The sequence below is a fragment of the Neopelma chrysocephalum genome, unplaced genomic scaffold (assembly GCF_003984885.1).
Source record: "Neopelma chrysocephalum unplaced genomic scaffold, ASM398488v2 Primary Assembly neopelma1_96545, whole genome shotgun sequence".
Classification (NCBI taxonomy): Eukaryota; Metazoa; Chordata; class Aves; order Passeriformes; family Pipridae; genus Neopelma; species Neopelma chrysocephalum.
This window is the reverse complement of record NW_020925190.1, coordinates 182,714-210,379: the sequence shown is the minus strand read 5'-3', so window position 1 is coordinate 210,379 and position 27,666 is coordinate 182,714. Positions and strand designations below refer to the sequence as shown.

At 37.7% G+C, this 27,666-nt stretch overlaps 2 protein-coding genes across 9 annotated transcripts in view; one reads left to right on the top strand and one right to left on the bottom strand.

Moving 5' to 3' along the window:
• ATG10 (autophagy related 10) overlaps positions 1-27,666 on the top strand; it is a 528,134-nt gene that overhangs the window by 352,567 nt on the left and 147,901 nt on the right. The window lies entirely within an intron of this gene.
• The window catches only part of SSBP2 (single stranded DNA binding protein 2), a 135,547-nt gene that overhangs the window by 74,147 nt on the left and 33,734 nt on the right, over positions 1-27,666 (bottom strand). For all 5 annotated transcript variants that reach the window (XR_003538412.1, XM_027708816.1, XM_027708817.1 and 2 more), the window contains exons 3-4: positions 24,984-25,045; positions 23,266-23,350 (exon numbers count right to left, since the gene is read on the bottom strand). Coding sequence is in view for 4 of the 5 variants with exons in the window: in XM_027708816.1 (XP_027564617.1) it covers positions 23,266-23,350; positions 24,984-25,045 (147 nt within the window). In the remaining variant the exon portion in view is untranslated. The remainder of the gene's footprint in view (positions 1-23,265; positions 23,351-24,983; positions 25,046-27,666) is intronic.

The following is a 27,666-nucleotide window of genomic DNA, read 5'->3' as shown; positions in this document are numbered from 1 at the left end:
TTTTTAAAAATAATTTCTGTCTACATTAATTTATGCAGTAGTTATATTAATAAGCAATTGTTTAAGTATAAGAAGGATTACACATTTCATTGTTAAAAGTGCAAACCAAATGGCAGTGTGGCTACAATTAAAATACTTCACTCAGGTCAGGAAATCCTGGAACTTTTCAAGGACAATTATAAAAAGTTATTATAAAATGCTGAACCATACAGGTTATGAACCGAGATTTATAATTCTAAACATCCATGTCCAGACCTTCTTCTCTATTGTTACACCTTATTATGACAGTTCAGTACTTTAAGGGTTAATCCTAATTTTTAAAGAATGGATTATTTGTTTTCCAGGCTGTTCAAATAAAATATAAAATTGTTTTAGTTTTCTACTTTTGCCCACATAATCTTGAAAATCCATTGTCTTCTCTTTTTCCCCTGATCACTCCTTGCCGAAATTACCATTCCTCAGTGTTTACCTCACAAAAATATTTCAAATTTCCATGTGCTTTTCTTTGAAGAGTATTTTACACTTTACTGTCTGAGCATGTCATCTTACCTTTCCTTTCTGTTCCATGGAACACCGACTTCTAAAAAACTGCTGGTTTCTTCTTAGACCATGCCTCTAGTTGTTTTTTCCCTTTTAACTTTTAACCTCAGTCTCTCTCTGACTATCTCACTTCACTGAAATCACTTCCTCTAAAGCTTAGTCTCTCTCTCTGTTGCCTTTTGGTTCTGTATCTACCCCTACGATGCTGAATTTAATTATACTGCAATTATTATTGGTGGCTCAGCCATTCCATCTCAAATTAAGTTCAGTTAGCTATTTAATATTAAACTGAGAATAATGTTGGTTCTCCAACTAACTGTTCTGGAGTAGTTCTTTAATGCGCTAAAGAGCATACCAAAAGTTTTTGTGCTTCAATTCTGACTGACTGAAGTCCTGCACTACTGTAACAATTTAGACAAGATTGCAAAGACTTTTCATCTCTCTCTGCTGGTATATCAGTATCCTTTCCTTGACTCATGTCTGAATTATGCAGCTTATTCAGCTTCTTTCAGCTGGCAATGAAAATCAGAAAACCAAGAGCTTTAAATCCACCACCTAACAATGGCTGTGTAAAGAAATAAGTGAAACTTGAATAAAATAAGTATTTCTTGAGCTATAGGACTGACTGCCACTCCTCACTTCTCACTCCCACATGTAAATGCATTCCACAGACAAAAACGCGGCCAAAAACCTGTATATTCTCTATAATCTTTGTCTCCACGGGCTAATAGATTTCAGCTTGTCTTAAGGGTCTTTTTAATATGCAATGAGCTCCCCATGCCTATTATTACTTACTGTTTGCACTTTAATAAAAAACTCAGCCAAAACAGAATTTGATTAGAGATGTTGTATAATAAAAGAGGAAGAGGTAATTCTTACCACAAGTAATTTACACTTTAAATATTAGAGACAAGAGACTTGAGAAAAGGATAGTTGTGCCCAGTTTGCAGACCAAAAACTGAAGAAATTCAGTTCTCTTTATACAGAATTCTGCCTCAAAGTTGGGCTTTTACCTCAGTCCTCCTCACCTGACTCCTATACGTATATATTTACATATATTTAAATACAGATTACACTTTCTTTCTGCATTATAAGAGAAGGAATAAAATGAAATCACTGGAAGTCCACCCTCCACCTCTAAACCAGCAGTTTACTGATGGAAAAGAAGTTTATTAACATACACAAGAACTGAAAACTACACATAACATCTGAGTATGCTCCCTTATGGCTTTTAACATTTACTATTTTGCCATTTCAAGAACTTAGTGAAACTCTTATACCCAGACTACTTGCAAAGACCAGTGTCAACATTCACTGTCTCTTTTTACTGCCTGAATTTCTTTCCACATTCTTTGACTAAATAAATGTTATAAACATAGTCCATGTTCTTCATTCTGTGTGCTGTCTCAAATACAACTTCTGCAATATATGAGACACAGTGATGCTGATACTTAAAAATCTGATTGTGAATTACAAAGAAATCAGTCACACACACACACTGAAGTGACTGATTTTGAAACTGGAAAACAGTGTCACTGACAATGCCAGAAATACCTTCCCCTGAGGACTTCATAAGTTTCTGTATAACATGATTCCACTTTAACTTTAAAAAAATGCTGCCTTTTTTCTGTTGCAGAACAGAAATTAGAATTATATTAGGATAAACAGAAATTTATTTCACTCTCCAGTGTAGCAAGAGAAAACCTCATAGAGTTTTGTTGTTACTCAAGTAAGTCTTTGGAGACGAAACAGACAGACAGCAATGGCCACAGAGCAGAAAAATCTGAGAATGTCTCATCTAAAATACATTGATAATAAGGTATTACCTGAGATCTATTCTTCCAGAGTTGAATCTCTGTGAGAGAACCAACTTTCAAGCTGTATTATGCTTAACTAAAGAGATTAAAGCTATGTTCAAACAATCTTTTCTATCTTTTATTATTATAATTATTATATAAAAGTTTGGGGGTTTCTATTTTTACTGTGTTCCTATTCTACTCAGACAAGCTCTTCCAAATCTGCATAGAGAAGATTCAACTCTTTTTTTTAATGCTGCCAAGTGGAAAATATTTTCTCCTTTGTTTATTCTATTTTTTCTGTGCTGTATATGAGGATGAACATCCAAAGTATTAAAACAACTCAATCATTGTTTTAAAAAACAAACATGTGCACCTGAGGGGAATAATCCTTCCTGAATTTCTTTCTTAAATCTATTCAGATCCAATTCTGAGAACTCTTCTTCTCCTACAAATGAGAGAGAAACAGATGCACACACTCTTGATTCTTCATGTTTAGGGTTTTCTCTTTTATTGTTGGTTGATAACTGGAATTGCTTGAGGAGTTTCAACTATAAACTTAAAAAAATAGGCTTTTCCAACTTCTCCTTTCAAAGAGAGATTAATCTTCCCTCAATATCCTTGCTGGAAAGGACGGGCAAATCAAACTAACGTTAAGGTTTTGTGGTACCTCTGGGAAGTTTGGGACACACTTAAGTTGCACTTGAGAGATTTGAGAGGTTGATTGGTTAGGGGGTTTCATTCTTGGGAGATAAGGAGTCATCTCACTTCCTGTGCGTGGAATGGCTATGGAAGTGGCAGAATTGATATAAAAGTGGCAGAAGTGGTACAAAAGTGGCAGGCAAAGACTCGTAAGAGAAAGAAGAGAAAACCACTTTGTCTGCCTAGATAAGACTGATGGAGCTGACTCATAATCAGGGCACGTGCAGCTGCAAAGAATGAACAAAACAAAGACTGCTGAATGCAAAAGCTTTCAATTTCGGTGGAAAAATCCTAATACCTTTAATGGTACCCTTTGTGTTCTATGATAGCATTGTTAATGACACTGACCAGACTTTCTTGGGAAATCAGACAACACTTAACAGGATTAAGAACAGAAAAGGTGTTAAATCACAAACAGGTATATATGTAAAATTCCAAATCAATGTTGTTACCATATTTGAACCACACAGCACTCAGCAGTGAATTGGTAAGAAATTCCTAACACAAACAGAATATTGAGTAAACCCTAAAATTCATCAAACTCAAAATATATTAGCTATGACAATACTCATAAAATCATCTCCCCTTAGGGTTGGTATCATTCTCTGAGCCCTTTCTCCACAGCTGTCTCAATCTCTCCATATGATTTATATTTTCTGTTGGGTTTGTACCTCATTTTCAAAAGTATTATTTGGACTATTAAAGACACTACTGATCACACCTCTACTGAGGATTTGCTATTTGGCAATTCAGTGGTTTTTTTTCCAAAAAACACAGTAATACAACGGGGTATGTCTTTGACTCCTCTGATTTATTTTAATTCAATTTACTGGTTTATACATTGTCCCTGCACCACCTCTGGTCATAAGGTCTTATTCCTTCTCCGGTCTAGAGGACCAATTATAGTAAATTCCAAAAGTCTCCCTTTGATCATTAATAGCTTTTGTTTTATTTTTTTTACCCCCATTTATTACCTATGACATAACCAATTACAAGGCCTGAATATTTGCAACTAACAGAGCTGTGAGTATTTGGGAAAATACATACTTTTCTGTGAAACTGAAAACAGCGTGTACTCTTCAGGTTTAAAACTAAAAAGAGCTAACTTATAATTATGTCAAAGGTTTTTGTCTTGCTATTGACTTATTTGGTGATTGATACGCATGAAGGAGAACAAAACAAACATTTTTTTAAAGACTGACCGTGGGGAAGGCTGAGGTGCCTGTACAAGGCTTATATAAATATATATAAATATATATTAAAATATATAATGTATAAAAAATTGGAAAACAAACAAAAGAGAAACAAACATAAACCCAACCAAAACACTGAAACCATGTTTTAAGGATTAATCTGAAGAATGGTAACAAGGAAAGTGTGAGTATATTCAGAGAGTTTCTCTTCAAAACAAAGCAAAAGCACTGGAATGATGGTTTGAAAATCTCTGCAGGAAGGGCAAACTCAGTATTATGCCAGGTGATTAACTTTTTATTAGTAATTTGTCGTTATCTGAAATTATTAATTTATTCTTAATTTGTTGATGATATTATTATTATTATATGAAATACAGGATTGACAACCAGCAACATGTAGGATGGAAAGTGAGTAGCAAGTCAGAAACAGGATCTTTACATAGGTATTCTGGATGAATACTTGTATAGCAAACCCAAATGTCTGAAGGCCAGAGAAAGGCACAATTCCGTAATCAATATACTGGTTAAGCACAGAGACAGTAATTTTAGCTCTACGGGAAGACTAAAATAAGCATATATGCAGTGACTGGAAAACACCTGCAGATCTCAAATCATATCTGGCTATGAAAAGAACAAGGTAAAAGGACACGAAGTTAGAAAGCCTGAGGGCCAAACAGTCTATTGCTTTAAACAGGCAAAGAAGAAGATGAAAACAGGAATCTTAACTCCCCCATTTCCTTCAAAATGAGCTTGGAAAGACGCAAAAGCTAGCCAAGATGTTGATTTGGAGAAAATAAATTTTTAAAGAAATGAATAGGTAGAGTTATGAAGATAACAGTTGAGTTTGTGTTTGTGTTTGGAACTGACCTAAGAGTGAATATACCAAGAGGAAAAAGGCAAAAAAGTAATAGAGGTAAAAAGATGAGGAAAAGTCACCATAGGAAACACGAAAAAAAGGAAGGAGCATCTGGCAAGTCAGGAGGTGAATGAGGTGAGCACAATCAAGCCATCAATGGCAGTGAAGGTGGGATGGGCTTAATCAAATCCAGAGCGGATCAGATTCCACAAAACAGTTCACAAACCTGTTCACGAAACAGGTGAAATCTGGGTTGGTGAAGGTCCCTCATGCCTTTGAAGGAGAGACACCACACACAAACAGTGAGGGGTGAAAAGCTGGTGACACACAGTGATGTGGCTCAAGGAAAATGAAATTAAGTTTTTTTCATGCATGATCCTAAAGACAAGGAGGATTGAAAACCTTTAGTTGTGAATCAGGTGAGAACGGAGATTAAGAAGATAAAGGTAAAGAATTATGCAGAGAATACAAAAAAAGGGAACTGAAGGACTGGAACAAGCAGCAGGAGAGCTACAACCCTTTCCTGAACCTGTGATGGAATAAAACTAAATAGGGAAAGGGGAGAAGGCAAACCAGAGGAGAGGAAAGGTCACACTGTATGTTACCATGCTGCTATTTTGTTTTTTTAAAAAATTCAGTGAGATTACATTTGGAGAAGGATGAGAGGGAGAAGGCAAAGACTTCAGCAAGGATCCAGAAACAGGGAAGAGCCTACTGAGATGGTAAAGGGATGTGAATCTGATGATGCCTGGGTATAAATCTGCTCCAGGGCAAAGACAGCAGGGCTGGAAAAAAAGAGATGAGTCTGTAGCCAAGGGAAGGGGGGATGGTCACAGGATATCCGCAAGGGATTCTGTGCTCCATGAGAGCAGGGCTGGAGGAAGAAGATGCTGGGAGGTTGCCAGGACCAGCAGTTGGTAGAGGGGGGAAAGAAAGACAAAGAACAGCACAGTTTACCCAAGTGCTCTGTTCAAATATGTGTTTAAAGGAGGACAAACCCAGGAGTGGGAGCAAACAGGGGTGAGGACCTGGAGTGCTTGCTCCTGCAGAGCAAAATTTGCAAGGGATTTGACATCTGAGACACACGGGAAGGGTATGGGGAGGAAAAGATGGATGAGCATGCAGAAAACTGAAATGTTAATTACCTTAAAATAACAATTATCTACAGAAAACCTTCCCTTTGATCTGGGGAATCCCACTTTCTCAGTGGGATAGAGTATTTACATTCAGAATTGGAGGCTTATGAGCATGTCTAAGCCACTGGTCCCTTGATGTAGAAATGTTTTTGATCCCACACGTAGAAATGGTTTTGATGCCACACTCTTTACAAGAAGTCCTCGCCATGAACAGTGAATTTTCAACTTTCAGTTTCACATACCAGCATGTCAACATTCAAGCAGTTTCTGCTCCCATCAACCACACTTAAATATTCACTCCTTCTCCTTCACTCATCCTGAGGAGCAGTAATATAAAACAAATTATGGGATTGTTTCCAACACAAGTGCTGCTGAAACACATAGGCTTGACATTATTTCACCAATTAAAAACTGGAATTAGGGACAGCTCCACTGTGAGACATACAGATTATAATGCCTGCATCCATCAAATATATTTACATATGTGTGTTTATACATCTTGCAAATGTAATTCCAGTTTCACTGTAGTACAATCCAGCAGCCAATGCTATCTTTACTGGGGAAAATAATAATAGTAAAAAAAGAATGTACAAAAAAATTAAGAAAAGCTTCTCTAAAACTACCTCCAAAAATTACTTTTTCAATAGTGACCTTGAAAATTCAACTTCAGGTGCAGCAACACTGATCTTTTGTGTAAGGAGACCATACATCATCCTGTGAAAAATATCTTAGATCTTGATCAATTGTTCTGGGAGTCTAAACTGCAGCCTTTCTTCTGAAACCTCCCAAACCTGAAACAACCTTGCAGCACTCTCCAAATCTCCAATATTGTGGCATTAAAGCAGCAGACATGCAAATCAGGACCTGACAATTTAGGTCCTTATTTATTCCCTAAACCTCCTGAAATTTCCAAGAGTTTTGCTATAGTACATAAAGTCAGATTATGCTGGAGAGCAATGAATTTACAAATTTTTACATATTAGACAGACTTCATGCTGGGAGCAGTGTTTCAGGACCAGGTACATACACAGTATAGCTTAATAAGAAGGGTTTTATACTCATCAGCAAATGAAAGGTTGCTTCCAGCACACAGTACAAAAGTATCTCAGCACCTGAATTACTCAACACAATTCACCATTTCACTTTGCATCTAACAATACAAAAGCACTGCAGTGACACAGCATGTGCTGACTGCATATCTTTAGAAATAAAAGGGGGAAATACACTGGAAAAACTTAAATACAAAAAAATTGTCAGCTACTTTAAGCAGCAGATATAACTTTCTGGATATAATGAAGAATTGATTAACTTTGAGGGTGCTGTTTAATTAGAAAGCTGCCAAGAAGATCACAGATAGGAAGAATGTGGTTGTACTTGACCTATACCCAGCAAAGAAACGAAAATAAAAACATTTCCACAGTCTGACACTGGAGATGGGGCCCATTTCAAAATTTCTTCCATTCTATAACAAGTTTCAACCTCAGCAGCTGCTGCAATACAAAAAAACCCCTCGACAAGATTAAGCTGCTAACTGCTGAGCAACTGGAACAAAGAATATTGACAGCACTGGTTGGGTGCCCAAAGAGAACATTTAGAAACCAAGTAACTGGAAACAAGACTTGAACCAATTCTATGGTTCATCAAACATATGCAGTAATATGTTCATTCAGTGCAGCTACAGGGAGTGAGTCTGAATACCTGTCAGGTCGGGATTAAAAATTAAAGCAGAGGTCTTGGCATGTCAGGGATTCATGTTGTTAAGGGGAGAAAAAAAAGGTAAACATATATTTAAAAAGCAAAATCATTGATCAGCAGAGGATCACCACCACAATGGTGACAGTGGGGAGAGAAAAGGAAGAAAATCTGCATATTTTGACATGGCTGATAGCCAGTTTTGAGTCAGACATTTGAGGATGCCTGAGAGCAATACTTCAGACTTTTCTTTACTGTTTTTATAAAGATACCAGTGGTCTGCTATATCACTAAATGGTATGTATGTCCGCAGACAGCAAAGCTGACAAAAAATAGAAGTACTAACAAAGTTACATTAGTTTCTGAGAAGTCAGGATTAAGCTCTCAAACAAAGGAAAATAAAAGCACAGGTCTAAGAATGCAAATTATGCAAGGAAAACACAGGTAAAAGAAGTATCTGTGCCATGGCTTATTTACTACAGGCAAGCACTAAAGAGTGCTCAGAGTGATCACCTCGCCTGTGCATCCCAAAACATCCTTAAATTCAAATAAATAAAAATATTAATTTTAAAAATATTTAAAATAAATTTAAATTTTATATTTTTAATTTCCCTGATCTATAGAAGAGGTCATAGTGTTTTGGTAGTTCTCTGGAATTAGGGAAGGGAAACCAAAACCAACTCACATAATATGTGCCAATTAGTTAAAGTTCAATTTCAATTCCTAAGCTTTACCAAAGACTCGTGCTTGAAAAGTACCACTCCTGGTCTTCTCAACAACATCAATACTGAGCAAGTGTAACTTTGTTTTAGTCCACTGCTTTCTATTTATTTTTAAAACAAATAAAATACATAAGGAAAAATATTGGTGGTTTTGTGATTATGGAGCCTTCTTTTGTGCTCCTCCACTACACATTTGTGAAATGTGAAAATCTTGTGAAAATTTATGTGAAAATCTTTCAAAGTAAATATTTCAAAGTAAAAAGGTCCTGAAGCACAACTGCTAAAATTAAAGTTTGCAACTACTTGTGCACTAACAAATATGAAAACTTCTGCTCAGTGCATCACTCTTATCAACATTTTTTAATAATAAAGTGTGCTTTCATGCTTACATTTATGTATTTTATCACATAATTACTTTTTTTTTCCTTAAGTGATGCAACGAAAAGCTAAACCAAGATAAAGTTAACAGTGGAAAACTGTGCTAGTGGACTGGCATTTCCAAATAATGTGTGTTCCTCCTCCAACCATGTGGAGACCAGAAGCTGACAGAAGCTGGATTAATGAAAACTGTGTGTTTCATAAGCCTAAAGGTTGAGAGGTAATTTCTACCACGTCCTGCTGCTCGATTCATGGACAAACACAAAAATGATGGCTCTAGAGACAGCATTTAACTGATTTCCCAAAAATAGGCAGGATAATCATAATGAGATTCTGACTCAGTTACTCTAAAACATTCTTCAAACGTGGAAGATTTAAAACCCAGAACATCAGCTTTAGACATGCCACAATTGCACTACTCTGTTTTACTCTGGCAATTGGTGAAACACCAATTAACCAGTATGAAAATGCCTTTTTATGGAGCAGCCCAATGCTTAAAGCTTGTGAGCCGCAGGGCTACCAGAAGCAGTAGGTTCAACACTTCCTTCTCTTTCATATTAAGGAAGGACTCTCTAAGGCAAGAAGCGCTAGAATTTCAGATAAAATTATGGGGAAAACTTGAGGAGTCTCTAGGACACCTCTTCTGTTTCAGGAAAAGACCTTTCAAGAAAGTCTTTCATTTTTTCTGCTCAAGAAATAAACAAATTTGGAGATTTCCAAGTTTTATTTACTACATGTTGGTCTTGAAAACAAAACAAATCACAAATGGCCCTTTAAAAACACTGTCCTGTTATTATTTTTTCCTTTGTATGTCTCAACTTCACCCAGTTTCATGATCAGCTCTGTTAATTACATTTATTTTACAAAGAGTTCTAGAATACCAAAGATTGCAGCACAAATCCTGACCATGTGTAAAGTAACTTCTGCACCAGCACCACCACAGGTTTGCCAAGATTCTGTATCTTCCATGGAAGTCACATTTTAGGTCAAAAAAACTCCAACAGTATTTTGTGCCTTGGGGCACGTGAAGTTCCCCTGAAGACAACTAGAGGAATCAAATGTCACCAAACCTAAATACGAAATAAAGCACCGTGGCTGTGCAATGGCACATGATTTAAAATGTTCCCGTAGATGTGTTATCCACATGACAAAAATGGACACAATTCACATGGTTTTCTTGTTCACCAGAAGAGTAATACAAGAATCACTAAAAAAAAAGGCAATTTTCACTTGCAGAATTCTTCTCCTGTTTAGGTAATGGTTGTGTATAATTGCTTACAACCACACATGCACATAACAATAACTCAGTTTCTGCTACTAGCAAGGCAGTATATCTCAATAGCTGCAACATTTTCCAGACCCCATTTAATAAAGCTGGGACACATTTTCTGAGGTGGCTTCTAGTCACTAATAAATCTAGTATGCAAATGGTGTTTGTTTCTGATGTATTTGCTCTGAACTCAACCTGAAATTCCGAAAACCGTCAGGAATCCAACAAGAGAAAAGGTATTGCAATTACTGTGTTTTACTGTAACTTTTTTCAACTAGTAAGTTCCTAACAAAACCAGGATATTCCACGTCTTTTATGTGACTGGCTTACAGAGTTTGGTTAATCCAGTATTAGCCCTGTATAAAAAAAAAATGCCTCTTTGTTAAGAACAAAGATTATTACTACAGACACAGGTATGAAAGCCTGAAAGTATTAACCCTGAGATTTACACGGATAAGTATCCTAACTCAGCCTCTTGAATAGGGAGATTCAAGAGGCTGCAGCACCTCTGGAGTTCATCTCACATCAGGAACAGTTGCTTTATCTCCAGATATTTGGAAGATAAAGAAAACAGAGAAGAAAGAAAGGAAAACCCAAACCAGGGTACTTAACATATTAACAAGAACTTGTAGCCAATCTTTAAGCACACATAACCGAGATTTAATTCCTAATGTCAAAATCATCTTAGCCCAAACTACCAGCTCTTTCAGCTCCTGCTCTCTTTAAATGTAATTTTTAAGGCACATAACAAAACCAAAGGTTTTACCATCATTCAACCCTAGGCTTGACGTTAATAACGTTAACTGGGCCATTTCCAGTTAACACTATTAACAATCATTGTTTTGCATTTGGATAGTTGACAAATTAAGAAGAAAGTAGAAAATAACCATACCAATTTGATAATTTTTTATCTTCCTTTTTTTTTTTCAAAGTAACAGGCAGTGAATGCATTGCTTTTTAGAGGTTTCTAATCCACAGAAACATGGAATAACCCAAATTGTTATTGACAAACACTGCAAAGACTGAGGTTGGGTCAAAGAGAGTCAACACTTGTCTGCTGTTGGACAGACAACTCAGCTGCAACTGCTGAAATTCAGGAAAACTTTAAGCAGCTAAAAGCCAGGCTTTTAAGAAGAATCTTAAACTACATATTCCACTGCAAAAAATTATTACTCATACTGGATGAAAATGGGAAGTTACACTTGTGTGTTTTAGTGGCAACAGAAAAATGTACTAACAATAAACGTTCTAGAACTACCACTCTGGTGTGAGATGATATCTAGCAACATTAAAAATCTATTAAAGTCCTTTTTGGAAATCATCCTCTGGGATATTTTGGCCTTCAGTACCATTTTCTTGTGCTAATTTGGATTTCAGGAAACTGAATAGAAGCAATGTCAGCTTTAATGAGCAAGCTTTTTTTTTTTGGTACTTAAATACTTTCCATCGTTCAGTCAGGTCATGCTTTCTAAGCAATCAAGCTAAAAACGTAATTTTTAAAAATAATGAAAGCTTAGTTCTCTGTACAATTTAAGAAACATGATTAAGGGAACAGAAGCAGCTTCAACAAAACCCTCCACATACTGTAGTGCTTCGAAAAGAAATAACAATACCAATTTTATTCCAGGAAAAAGAAATTCTGCAAGTTATCAGGATAAGACAGCAAGGATGTCAAGGAGCTCCCTTTGTCCCTATTAAGAGGAAATCCAGCTCATGTCCTCCACAGAGCAATGGAGGGGAAAGCAGTTGAAGCAAGAAAAATAAAGCAACTGGCAATGGGAGGCACAAAACACCCTGCTGCTGTACACAAAGTAACACAAACCCATGAAAATACTGGGAAAATAAAACCCCAAACCTTTTATAAATTCACTACTAGGATGGAGTGAAAAGCTTTCTGCAGTGGTATTTGAGAGTTGTCCATGGAACCCCGCTTCAAACCTTTTGTCCTTATAAACAGAAAATTTTATATTTTCTTCACAAGAGAAAAGAACTTGGAAAAGGTCTCTTTGCCACAAATACGTAGGGAAAAAAAGACAAAAGTAGAATAAATAAAATAATGCTTGGTACCTGTACTGAGAAATAACTCTGAAATTAGACAGTAGACAAAAATGACCTATTGTATTAGCACCATTTTCTACGACCCTGGCACTGCAGACATGTGTGAGTATAATCTGTGTGTTCACACATGAAATGCCACTCACCCATGAAACTGTTTGCCAGATTAGGGCCAAAGTCTCTGATCTGCGTAGGCAGATCCCAACATCTGTGCAGATCTGTGATAAAGCCAATGAGGTCATGCTCCACAGGCTTTCACGTGCCTGACTTTATAAATCCCACTGCAAATCTTACTCAAGTAAAATTGTTTTATTAAGTACAATGTCATACTCGACTATATGCATATACACACTGTATATTTTTTTGCCATTCTCTTAAAACAGAAAAGACATTAAAACTTACTTCCTGGACTATACTCCCTTAATTATTTAGTTTTTAAGAACTCTGTACACTCAATAGGCTAAAATTTTAGGTCTGCAATATGTTTATGGAAATCAGATCTGAGAGCAGAACAGGAAAACTTTTTCCAGATTCTTTATGGTTCAGAACATAATATTTATTACATACCCTATAAAGAACTTTTTCTTCCTCTTCCTTTGTCAGAGTAAACTAGACAGGTCATGCATCTCTTCTGGTGTGAATTATGCAGAGAAGTACTTTCTTGGCAGGGTAAATGAGCCACTGATGGGTTGCAGATGGTGCATCTGAGTTTTGTTATAGGTATCCTCCCTAACTTGGGTAAATCTGATTTGTGGATGTTACTGTGACAGCACTGTGGAGATGTACACTTAAGTTAAGGAGGGGTCACAATAAAACAGCCTGCAATGACAACTGCAATGCAGATTTTCACCTTAAGACAAGCTTATTATTTTTGATTCTCCTTTATTATGCCACAACCTCCATTTTTCTCTAGGCAGAGAGAGAATGGAGATGAAAGGATGTATTTTCTCTGTTTGTATACACTGAAGGTTTGCTATTTTCAGTGGCTAAGTTAACGTGTTTGGAATGCCAAGATTTCTGAATAAGAAACAAGATTTCAAAACCCCATTCTAAATGTATTCCAGTAAGCAGATCTGCATGTTTCTTCTCAAGCAATACATTCTGTGCAGGCTGAAGAACCCATGTTGGTACAACTGCTTGTAGCATCAATTTGGCAAAAAATTCAAAAATACTATTATCTGTTCCCTGTGACTCGTGTTACATAATGTGCATTTCATACTTAGTGCCGTGTTTGGATGCGACAGTTTTAGTCAGCCATGGCCCCTGTTCCCTCCAGAGGCCTGCCTCCCTTTTCTCCTCATTACTTCATTTTTCACCACCTCTCATAAGGCATTTGTAGTTCAGCTGTTCTTATTAAAAGCTGCATGTCTCCCGCAATTTGTGATCTTCAGGATTCATCTTTCATTACATTAGAGAGCAGATGGAAGTTGTAAGTCTTCGGTTTTTCCAGGCATGTGTTAAGCAACTCTGAAATGAGTCACTTAGACGTATTAACAGAGCAGTCAAGCTGATAACAAAATCTGTGTTTGGCATATTGTGCAAAAATAAGGCTCTCACTTTCACTTTTACTCTTTATGAGGCTAGAGAAGAATGCATTTAGGCAAAGTGCCTCAAATCTAACCCAAGTACTGGCACCAGGAAAAGAGAAATTACTGTATTCTGGTGGAGACAAAGGTATGGCCATGCACAGGTGCACCTTTCACAGCTCCAAAACTCCTCCTCACCATTAGCCTAGAGAGAAATCTCACTGCATAAACTGGAACTGCTCAGTGCAAACCCTTGACAGGAGGATACCTGAATCATGTGGCATTATAAACATCAGGTGAAATCCTGGTGTGGAAAATTAATCACCAGGAGGAAGGAGCGCGGAGGAAACAGGTCGTGGCAAGGCTTTAATGCAACATTGTTCTCCATTGATCAAACATTTGTGCGGGACTTTCTTGATGTGAAGCATTATGTACAATTAGTGTTAAATATCAATGTCAGAAGATCTCTATATCCAGAGCCTTTGTTAATCAGTTTAATATTCCCAGTGTTACTGAGCTACAACTTGACCTCCTTTAATAACTTTCTGGAGTGCTATAAAAACATACTGTGTACACTATGCAATGAATAAGAATGATCTGTATGTCAACAGCAGGAAATAAAATGTTTTTAAAAACAACTACTAAAACAAAAGTTTTGAAACAGGACATTTCTCAATTCCACTTGAATTAATAGTAGGATGTATCTTCTCAATTTTAGAAGAGAAATAAATTTCAAAGAAACAAAGTTGCTACACATTTTGAGGGAATGTCTAAAATCCAGAAGGTTTACCATTCTACATAATAAATTATTAAATTACATATCATTATGCATATATATGTGTAAGTGCCTTCATTTGTAAAAGAAAAAATACTCTTTCTCCACTGAAACCTTGATTTTGTGTACTCCAATTACAAAGTTTAAAATTGTCATAGTTTGAGATTGTCCCCCCCTCGAGAAGAGGGGGACTCAGAGGTGATTGGGTGCCAGGGCAGTGTTCCCTGAAGAGCCAATCACCACTCATGTTGTTCGCTTCTGCTCAAAATCAGATATACACAGCCCACCGGAAGCTGTTGGCACTTCAGCTGTTGGTCTCTGCTGGTGTAGATGTGGAAGGCTGGGGGGTGGCTGGGCTCCTTCTTCCCCCCGTCCGGGGGGGAGAGGGGAGCCCTGCGGCCCCCCCCAGCTCTGCCTAGGCCAGAGCAGAGTTAGAGGCAGCATTTTGAGTGTGTGCAGTGAGGGAAGAGACTCACAGCACCTGACCTGAGGTAAGAGGAGAGAGGCAGGCTTTTGCAGCCAAGCCCTCTCCCCCCTCCTTTTCTACAGTATAAGCTGTGGAGGGGGGCTTTTCCTTTCCCTCTGCTGGAAAGTGGAGGAGAGGCTCAGCATTGAAGCTGAGCCAAGAGACGGGCCGGAGGAGGCTCGGTTGCCAGGGAGGAGAGTCCCAGGCAAGAACTGGAGACGGGCCAAGGGCTCGGGAGTTGCCCTGCAAAGCTGACCAGGGGGAGCCGAAAACTGACTTGGAGGAATGAAGATTCCAACACCTACTGTGATAAGCTGGACTACACTTACAGCAGCCTATGAGCCGAGGTATGAGATTGAGAGAGAGAGAGATCACACAGCAGATCAAGGAGGATGGACTCAAAGCTATTTTGGACTTCGTGAGGAAGGAAGGACTTCCAGAAACAGCCAAAGGTTGGTTAGGGAGTGTTCAGGGGCTCAGAACACTCCCACGAGAGAGACTGCATTACCCAGCAGCCTTGAAAGGCTCTTCCTGGACTAAGTTAAAGGGAGGGGCTTAAAAGGACTGAGAGAAGTGTAATAGTATATAGATATAGTTGCATCTAGTTTGTACAGTATATTTATTTGTGTAAATAAATGTATATACTTCCCCCTTCCCCTATAGAAGCCTCTGGCCTGAAAGTTTCTCTTCGGTGTTGGGATAAATTGTGGGAGGGGGTGGAGAAGCCTGAAAAATTGGGTTTTTGGATTTCTAATGTGGCTCAAACTGCCACAAAAATTTAAACTGTAATGCAGCTTTCATTATGGTAGCATAAATAATCCACTAAATCCATTACAGAAAATGAAAAAATTAAAATTTGAATGAACCGAGTTCATTCAATTGCAAGGAATTTTGCGCAAGACATATTTAACAACGTTACTCTGAGAAATGGCTGAAGTTAACAGCTGCTCATCAGGACAACCACACGGGAAAAGAAATTGAAGTATTCTGGGATTTCCACTGAACTGGTCAAAAATTTCCACTGGAGCCTTCTTCCAGGCAATGACATGTCACAACTTAAGAGCAGGAGTGCCTTGGCTTTATTTTAATTATAAAAAAAGCCCTTGACTTCAGAACACAGAGAAATTAATCCATGGAAACAAATATCATGGACTAAAGCAACTATTAATTTAAAGAACTTGCCACCGGCTGCCGCAAGAGAGGAGCCTCGAAGAAAAGATACAAGGACTCCCTGAAACAACATCTCAGCCTTGGCCATATTGATCACCATAACCGGTCTACTCTGGCCTCCAATCGGGAGGCCTGGAGACACACCATCTATAACGCTGCTGATGCTTTTGAGAAAGCACGCAGGATCACCCTTGAGGAGAAAAGACAATGCAGAAAGAATTGTGCCTTGCAGAATATAGCATCTAAGGAGTCTTTCTGCTGTGCCTTTTGCAACCGGACACACCTATCTCGTATTGGCTTTTTTAGCCACCAACACGCTTGCAAGAAACGTGGGTAGAGCCCTTCCCAAATCTTCGTTTGCGAAGCCTAGCCATGATCAACAATTAAAAAAAAAAATCTTACAAACAGATTTTACCTGTGTTTTGTAAAATAATAAACTACTCTACAAGGCTGTGAAGCAGCCTGAGCATTCCAGCCACTTCCCTCAGTATTTGACCTCTTCCTCCCCTTGTGCCCTCCACATTATCTCTTAAACCACTGACTTCTTCCTTAACTTGCTGAATCTTCACACACTCCCCCTCTCCTCCAACAAAAGAAGACCAAATTTTGCCCTATTTCATAAATTTGGCGTGGTTCTACACACAGTGTATATAAATCTTTTTAGTGCTCCGTTCTGAACAAATATTATTTTTTGCACTGAATGTTCCTGGAAAGCCTCCCCTCATTAAAACGGCTGTTATCTCTTATTGTTTTCAATGAAAACAAACCTATAATGGTTCTCAGAAAACAGGCAAAAGAAAGCAACATGTCCAGTGTGTCTCTCTGGGAACCATGAAAGAGGAGTTAAATTACCTTTGGGGAAATGGTGGTTTCTTTTCCTGTCAGTGGCTTCCACATTCTAAGACAATTAAATATCCAGTCAAAAAGTGACATTGAAATTTTGGGGAGAAAATGCTGCTTGTGCTCTCTGAAACAACTGGGTTAGTCCTCATATTAAAAGAGAAGCACAGCACAAAATTACCTGGGAAATCATCTCTATGAAGAGAAAAATTATGTTGGCTGTAAGAAACAACACACTGCTGTATTGAAGCTTAAAATTAACATTTGTGACACAGAGTATTTCAAATCCAACCATTGTTTGTGCCAGTAATTTACAGAAAGGAATGATGAAGGAGGATGGTGGTGATATGCAGAACAAGCACTTCTTCTTTCTTCATGAAAATCTGCAAATGAGAATTCTCTTGGGGAATTTCTTAGCAGGAAACAAATAGAGAATAAATCCCTATTTTCTTGCAAAAGGAGTCTCTACAATCCAAAGGAAGTACCAATTTCTCAATTCTGAAAATTTCTGATGAGCAAACAACAAGAGTTTCACATTCTCAGAGATGCCAGTGCAGTATTTTGAGACAGACCTATAAATACGTGACACAAGTCACTGCTGTTTGCAGAAAGTGATGTCTACTTTGAATGGGGGCTGGAGGATGCTTTTAATAATCCTTTCCACACAATTGCATTTAAGAACAGCTACTAAGTAATAAAATTAAGGAGCTGAAGAGACTCAAAAAGTTCAGCCTGCCTGTGTCCAGTTGTGTTTAAGACCCTGGAATTCTGAACCACACTGTCCTCTCCAAACCTCTCAGTAAGCACCGGCCTCCCACGAAGACAAAATAATGTTTCTACAGGACTGACAAGATAACAATGCTAAACATTTATCACATTTTTTCACATTTACAGCTTTCTGGCTGCACACTGGAGAAACCCAAGGACCTACCACCTTGTGAGACATATCAAGAATATTCTGCACAAAATATGATTTATTAATTGTTCATTGTTGTGCAATCTTTAACCATATAATGTGTTCAGATATGTGATTTCAAGGCAGATGTCATGTCTCCTTAGTCTTCTTCTAGCTTCCATATGTAAGAACACATTTTACTATACATATATACCTGAACAGTGTGAGGCATGATCTCCATGGAATGAAAAGAGAAGAAAAGCAAGGTATTTTATTTAAAAATGAATGTTATTTACACAAAAAACAAAGGATATTATTTTGACAATGAATGTATAGAAGGAAATGCTTTTCATTTTCATATTACTTCCAAAAAGAATGCCATGGCCACTTAATTTCTTCTACTTTTAAGAAATAATCCGCTGTCTACATGGACACAGGTAATAGCTACATAGCAGGATGAATCATATGTTGAAAGAACATATTCTGAAGGTGAAATTACAGATTTAGAGATGATCACTAAAAATGTAAAGGACCTTGCACATCTCTGTGGAACTCACGTATGGAATTAATAGGTAACTCAGGCCTGCAGCACTGATTTTGGTACAACAGTCCTGAGCGAAGCAGAGATTTTTTTTTTATTTCTGTTTTAAGTGGAAGGAGTTTAATGTGCATTCTTCACATAAACTGGCAGCTGGAAACCAGATCTAGAATTCAATTTTCATCAAGAAACCTGTGAGGACCCAGAAGTTGCCCTAACTAGGCTGCCTGCAGAAGAACAGAGTAGCAAGAGATGGGGAAGACAAGAAAACCAGGAGTGAAAACAAGTTCTTCCATGCCCACGCAAAAGGCAGAGAGGGAAGACAGCAGTTGAAAGAAATTAGAAAAAGAACAGTCCTTGTTGGAAAATAGTCACATAGGCTTTTCACGGTGACATAAAAATATTCATAACCCCTCCAATTCTGAGTACTGATAATGACTAATTAAGGGGGGTTGGAGCATTTAGGGAATGCAAGTGCTTTTTAGATCTGCCAAAGGAAGATGGATCCAGGGAAGAAAGTGGTCATTTTTCTCCCCATAAAACATAGCAATAAATGCAAGGACCCAACTTTCCTTAAGAAAATCTCACAAAGAGATTGATCAGCCATCTCAAATGTCCAAACATTACCCTCAGTAACTTCTAGAAAAGATTGATTTATATAGTTATAACCTTTAAAAGGAATAATCTGGACAGAACTGATTATAGCATCGTCTTTGATACGCTCTACAACCTTCACACAAACCAAGCTGTATGTCACACAGCTCACCATAAACTGTGCTAACAAGTCAGATGGAAATGTGGTACCAGCTCATGAGACTCGACAGTCTGTGGGGCAATAAATGTCTCTTTTTTCTTATCTTATAAATGACCTGGCACTTTTTTGGGAGACATAAACACAAACAAGAGATCCTTGCTCATACCAAGAGTGGTCTTTCAAGGAGCTGTGGAGAAGACACTAGTAAAAACCCTACCTGAAAATAATCAAGATTTGACTATAGCTACTTGTGAGAAATAGTAAATACCTTCTTTGCACCAATGCCACATAGAAAAATATTTGATTGTCAAGAGGGTGAGAGAGGCATGGGAACTTCTGGACAGTAAAAATATCTTAACTGCTATGTACAGAAATCATCTTGTAATAAAGGACTTTTCAGGTACTACCCCTTCAAACTGAAGGTCCAGAGATGTGAATAAGTGGCCAGGCCTGAGGAAGAGGAGCCTGAGGAAGACGAGAATGGTCATTTGTGGTTTTTTGAAGTAGAGGTGCTGCTAAAAATTCAGTTTATGTTTTATTTCCCCTTTTCCCTCAGTTTTCAGCTTGGGAAGAAGTGGAAGAAGATGCACATTGGAACTCTCTTCTCTCAATATAAGATCTCAAAACCCGGAAAAACGAGCTCTGAACTAGAGAGATGATATCTCCTAGGATACTGTGAAGAAAAACAAACCAACTCTACAGCAAAGACTAAATTCTGCCTCAGAGCAGAGAGTATGTGATTTTTCACAAGACTTTGAAGCACAGAGAAGTTTTCCTCCAGGAAAAGTAACAAGTACCTGGAAAATAATCACAGAGATTTTTCTGCTCCAAATAAAGCTACTCCAACCGAAACACCTGCAATATTTAGAAGCTGGGTGTGCAAGCACCAGCTTCCATTCCTGAGTGACCTGAAACATAAACCATTTCCAATTCTATGTCATATATGTTAAAACTCCCAGGCAGAACCTATCCATGCATCCCTCTTTTCAAGTCTAAAACAGATTTCATAAATGTACGTATGGGTTCAGAAACTTGTTCACTCAGAACAAAATATACTCAATAGCAAATCTCAATAGAAAATAAATGTATAATCCACTTCAAATACAGAGAAGCTGAGAATACTTAAACTCGGGATGAGCATAGAAAATCTTCTTTATATAGCCAGAATAGGCCTTTGCTTTTCTATTTATTGCATTTTTACTAAGATGAGCATTGTAGCACCGCAAGCAACAAAGCACTGTCTGAGAAGGAGAGGGAGAACTCAAAAGGCATTATTTTTACAATTGCAGTTGAGATACTGCAGAACTTTAAAGTAAACTAAAGTAAACTACATTTTTGTGTCTATTCATTCTATGAGTCAACCTGTGTGTTCCTGACTGACTCGGAGGTAGCAGTATTTCACAAACCATTAAATCATCCATAAGTGATTTCCTCCTCCATCAAACATCCTCAAACCTTTCTGTCTCCACAAAGGCAAAGACAGACAAGATCATTCCCTCAGCTAACACAGCCCACTCAGTGCTAGAGATGACATGTCTGGTGCACCCAGACCATACACTCCTTCAGCAGGAATGATTTTTCTTAGATCAAGTGGAACACATGCCTAATAAAAAATTCTGAATTGCTCATATGAATTAATAAACAAACCTTCTGTGCTGTTTTGTACTTACAATTACAGCCTTCAGATATGACAGCACCGCTACAAATGCTCTACTTGACCTGCAACGTGACTAGCAGGGTTTTGATTTACCAGACCCCTTGGCCTCGTGGAGAAGCCTGAACCCAACAAGCAGCTTCCTAATGGGTCTTCACTGATGGTGGAGTTTTGACCACTCTGAAGGCAGTGGCAAAACACTACATGGGTCAGGATTGCACTTAATCCTGTTCATCTTCCTCTGCTGTGAAATTTGTCTGGCCGTATTTTATAATGATTTTTCATGTTCTTTAACATGACCATACAACACACTCACAAAATAGTGGACACAAATATCATAATGCAGATTGTCCTGCTAAGCAAAAAACAGGTGATGCTTAGGAACACCAGGAGTCTTGCAAGATGTTAAATGAGTTTATCTCAACTGTGACAAAAATAATGCAAAGCTTTTCCTGCCACCTTAAAAGACTGAGAGAACGGGTTTTAGAAATAACTGGTGAATTAATTTCTGAAATAAACTGAATTGTTTCTAAAATAAGCACACATCCTGTCCAGATGTGCATATAGAATGATGCCATGATTTTATCTTTTCTTCACCAAGCATGACTTTAGACAGTAACTTAAACATTCAGACAATCTCGAAATTGTATCACACACAGAACTCGTATTTTCTCACTCCTCTTGAACCATGATAATACACATCATAATGCAACAGAACTGAGTAGTAAAGCCATGTAATAGTCCAAGACCTGTATAAGTTAGAAACCATAAAGGGTGATGATAAGACAACTTTTTTTAATTTTACACTATTTTGATTCACTTACTCAAAAGCTTAGTACACCTCAAAATTTAGATTCAATAGTGAACTTACTGATCAGTGAAAGTCTCGTGAGTTTAAAGATTTGCGGACTCCCCTCCTCTTTAGACTTACAAGTACTTTCTCAATGAAAATTTCCTCTTGCTGATCATTCTGTTTCACAATTGTTTCATAACATTTACAGGTTTTGGATTTTTGGCTTTTGTTAAAAAAAGTATCTTTTGAGAGCATGATGTCCCCCACTCAAGTCAACTGTTGCACTGTGGATTCTGATCTTCCCAAATTTAAATCTCTACTGTTATTTTCCCAGAGTCTTAAAGTATTCCTGTAAAATTATTGCTCCTTGTGGGGAACGAAACAAGGATTCAAAATATACTGCTAAATATTTTATTTTTCCAATAACTTTATATTTAAAACAAATCAAGTAAAAATGATTACAGCAATTGTACTTGCAAGAGTTACTTCATTTCCAATTTGAGGAATGTGTTTCACAGAATTGGCTGACCTTAACATCTCTGTGGGTGCAAAACCTTCTTGAAACTTTGTTCCTCTCTCTGATACCTTTTTTTTTTCCATTAATTATGTCTAGTGATCAATGTAGCCCGGATCTGACTGTGCAACACTGTTCAAGCTCCTTTACCAGTTACCCTCAAAATTTAACCAAGTACAGGGTGTTAAAGAGGCATTGGTAAAATATGCTGAACAGATCTATCTGTGGTGCATTTACAATATAAGCTGTTGTTTACTACAAAGAAGGCAAGATCACCATTAGTTCACATAACTGTAAGACACCAAGCCATTACAACAGAAAATGGTCACTTGGCTGATTCATTCCTGTTGTTGCAAATCTGTGTTTGTAAGACATTGGGTTGTGGTAGTCGGTTTTCAATTTTATCTGTAGAAAAGTATTTCAGCAGTAACTAGACAGTATTTCTAAGACAGACCTGGTAAAGACTCAAGGAGAGAGGTTTCACAGTTCTACTGTGAGATTTATTCTCCCTCAAAACACCACTGAACTTCCCGCTGTGTTTTGAATTAAGTCTCAAAGGCAGCAAAACTGGCATAAAACTTCTGCCCTTTAATACTCCCGTTCTCTTGGATCAGATGATTTTGCATTTAACGAATTCTGTGATGCTAAATTGTTTATTAGGATGAGAAAGACTTACTCCAGGATACAAAAATATCTGAACAACCACACTCTCAGGCTGTGGGGTCCTGGCAGAAGCCAGGTGATCAATTCTAACTGCTGAACAGCCTTTCCTTTAGCACTGGCGGAGCTAAATGGGTATTTGGACAGTCACATCCATGCTTCCATTTGCCTTTGTGACCAGCCTGATGTGTCCATGTACAGAAGGACATTCTTTATTCTGCATTAACACCTGGGACAGCATCTTGATCTCTGAGATGGCTTCCAGGAGTTACTCGTGTTGTGCTCCATCACATTTTATCACATGCAACTAACAAAAACGTGGTAAAGACACAAAACTTACATAGTCATGGAAGGCTTTTGCTTCACTTGAGTGTTCACATGTTTCTCGTCTTTCTGGAGCTGCACAGTATAGATCCCAAAATACACTGCAAGAAGTTACAGAGAGGGTGACAATGTCACTGTAATGCTCATGTAGATTCTATGGTATACACACCTCCCCCACGTGCATGTCCCTGTGTAGAAACAGACACATTACTTTCTCTCCAAGGGATGAAAACACCTCTGAGGAAGAATTTAGCTTTGTAAAACACTTGTGAGGAATCAAGTCCTGCTGTCTGATCTCTGATGCAAGCAGCGCTATTCCTTTAATACCACTGTAGTACAGACCAAAAATGTAGTCCAATATATACGGCTTAAGAGTATAATGTGTATTAGTTTGTATTTAACCTCATCCCTCTGGCAACTGCTCCAATTAACTTCCACAAAGATGGATTTGTAATAACATGGAAAGGAAAGAAACTGGAGAGAGAGATGGGAGTCCTTCCAATGTCAAGGTTCACAGAATCCCAGAATGGTTTGGGTTGGAAGGGACTTTAAAGTCCATCCAGTCCCACCCCATGCCATGAGGGATACCTTCCACTATCCCAGGTTGCTCCAAGCCCAATCCAACCCGGCCTTGGACACTTCCAGGGATGAGGTAGCCACAGCTTCTCTGGGCAAATGTCCAATATAGTCCTTAAACAAAAGTTCCCAGAGAATCTGGTGTATGGACAAGTGTAGAAAATAGATGGGCATGTTCTTGAGTCATAAAGAAAGGAAATTAAGGTACCTACTCCCATTGGTCTTCCCCCCAAACCTCTTCAGAGTTATACACAAATCAGATATAACACAAAGTTTCTGGAATGAAACTGTATGCGTGTTAGAATAATTAAAATAATAAAATTTGTCATAGTAGTTTTTTAATGGTTTAGACTTAATGCTTTATAACTTACTCCAGCACCAACTTTATAATCCTATAAAGTTATAATCTTTTATAAGTTAGTCCAGGGCCTTGTGGACAATTTGAGTACTCTACTGCAGACCATCAGAATTAGGGATAACGCAGAAATGAGAGATAAAAAGGACACGTTCTTCTTGCTAGGCTTCCATCACACAGCTAAAAGCTATGAAAGAATGGTCAGTGAAAAATATGCCACCTTCCATGCAACTGTACAGATCAGTTGGGTTCAAATGGGACCATTTTAAAACTTGTAAATTCTTGTATTGCTGACAGCTGGACCTGTTCTCTGCAATTTTGTATTCTTTCAAACACAGGCATATTGGATATATTCAAATGTGACAATGAATAAATGCCATGGCTATACAGCAGTGACTGTGAGAATTCTACACACACAAATGTGGACTGTAGGCTGAGAAAGTTCACAGCCACACAGAGGTTCTGTATATTGGGGTTTTTTTTCCCAAATGCAATTATTTAGGATACGCAGAGTAATTTTTAATTGCAAAATTTTCTGGAAGGTAAAGAAAGAAATGCAGGCCACTTTCTCCGGAAGATACTTTTTTAACAGTACACAGGCAGTATTTCTTTTTTTTCTGTATCTAATATCAGTATCTTTTTCTATATCTAATTCTCTGTTATTTCATTCCTTAACAAGAAAATGGTTCTTAATTCTCATCCTCCCATTCCTTTTACTATGTTCACCTGAATTTCTTGCCTCCAGCTGCTGGAACCAGCATTCAACATATCCTAAAACATCAGAGAAGAAAATTGGTACTTACCACCACCAAGAATGCAAGAATCCTGGGGGCTCCCCCAGTGTGATGTTTTTTTCCCATCTTATCTAAAATAAAACAATAAAAACAGAGGTGTACATTTTTGTGATCCTTGTGACTAAAATGCACTACATAATTCAGGTATCAAAAGGATAAACAAGATTTCACAGTTATGAAAGGCTTTATGATCATCAATCTGAATGGCCATATTATTTTATTACACCTATAGATATAGCTGATACTTGAAATTAGCTTTTTTCATGCTAGGGAAGCATATTTTAGATTTTTTGGGGGGGAGGGGCTTCTGAATACAATGTGTGTTATTTTAAGGTAAAACACGCATGACCAAAAAAAACCTGATTATAACATACCCTTAAAATCTCAAATATTTTGCAATTTGCGCAGAACTCGTGCTAAGGATTCAGCAGGTGGCAGTGTTCCCCCCACAGCCACAGCCAGCCAGTGTTTTATAATCCTCAAGGAGTGCTTTAGTCAGAGGCAATCTGGAAATTACTAGCAGCATCACAGTTACAACCCAGGCTCCCATCACTCAGTGAAAATGCAAAGCTCTTTTGGCTTGGTTTTCTGTGCTGGCAAGCTCTCCTGAATGCCTATACTGGCTGTGACTTCATTCCCACCCAGGAAACCTGGTTTGTTTAGCACTGTTTTCAAAGGAAATGCAGTTTAACAACTCTTAACTCTTGACTTCACACTTCTGCTGTTGATCAGTGAACCCATCAGACAACATAAATCACAGTGACTGTGTTCTGCAATACTTCCCAAATACTGTATCTAAACTATAATAACACAATCTTATTAACGCCAGTCATTAACTTGTCCTTAAATCCAAAATTAAGTAGTTTGTGCTATAACACAGCCCACATAGCACTGTCCAGAAGAATGTCTGTCAGAACTGGGTGAAAACTGGGGCACTGTGTGCACTCCAAATTCCTCCAGTTACAAGGACACACAGCATTATTTCCTGGCCAATTTTGTTAAAAAAAAAAAAAATTGTTAAAAAAACAAACCATATTCTTCTCTAGGGACAGAAGTAATGGCAGACAAAAGGAGGGTTATTTTAATTAAATGCTTAAACAGCCTTAATATGATAGATACTTAAAGATACATACATGTAAAAGTACATAAAAGCTTAATATTATAACTTTCCAAAGAAAACTAAAACTTTGATTCTCAACTTCAATTTGATTTCTTGAGAAATTTAAACACATACAAGTTCTGTCAATAGATTGCAGAACAATATGTTGTTCATACACCTAAAAATATTGTTGGCACTCATATGAAAATCCATATAGAAAATCTCAGACTTACATGAAGAAACCCAATGTAATTTTGATATATTACATGAATAGAATATTCAAAAACAATTTTGCTGTTTTAAATTGTTTTTAGAAGATAACCTTGAGGCACTACCACTTGTGTTGATAAGGTGGCAGAACACACGTCAGCAGCTACTATATAAAAAAAATTCAAAAAGCTCCTGCTTAACTGCTGGCTGAAAAAAATAATAAAAATTTAAGATAAAGGCCAAAGCTACTACAAAGGTATTACACATTCTTCAAAAACACTTCTCTGAGGCACGACTGCTCCTCATGTGCACTGGGAATTGTTTGGAAAGACTTATATTAATAATCTGAAATGCACAGTACCTCTGAGAAGTTCCAAAATAACATCATGAAGAGATGCACTGCACAATCAAAGGGAAAAGGGGGTTCTGAAGTTGAAAAATCATTCAGTTAAGAGTAAAAATTTTGTCTGTAGGACACCCTCCCTATGCCTAAACTGTATTTGTGCTCTTCAAAGCAGGGCTTAGTGAGGAAATTACCCAATTCCTCTTATGTCCTAGGCCATATTTCACCTTGAGAAATTCATTTGGAGAGGAAGCCTGAAGGGAATGTGGAAGTTTGGGGCTCTTTTCAAGGATTTTTGTTTTGTTTTTTCAAAACATTCACACACTTGCCTCACATAGTAGATGTCAGTCTGATCACAGAGACTTACAAAGAATTATTAATCTTAGAAAAAAAATCCCTCATTGTCATCTGTATCAGTTAAGCTCATAGCCAGGGAATGATTAACCGGGAAATGCCCACCCTCCTGGTCCAGGCTAATGGAATTATTCCTCCAAGGCTAGAATCTAACTTCCAGGATAGAAAATACATGGGAGAACGATCAGATCTTCCAGGGAAACATACATAATTCAAAGTATACACAAAGCATTACAAAAATATAGGGATGCTCAGGACAACTATCTCTAAGTTATCCAGTATCAGAGTGGATTCCATGATACCCAACTTAAATTTTCCTTTAATTTGGTTCCATGACTCTGAGCCACACTGCCTGGAAGTTCTTTAAGGAAGGGCTCCCAACCTTTGCCATTTATACATATATACATACTACTGACTGCTGTATACATTCAGTTGGGAGCTACTCTGAACCATTTAATCTTTAATGAAATCCACCCAAAATGACAGAGCAGAGAGGGCACTGAGTCCTAACAGCCACACAACCACTCATAAGTATTGTCAGCACCATATTTACCCTTTTGCACTGCTAATTAGTCAGGTAAATAAACTCACAGCTCACACCAACTCTATACACTATTAATTATCCCTGACCCACGTTTGCTAACTCTTGGATAGTACCAGTTTTAATTTGAAAGATTTGTTATATC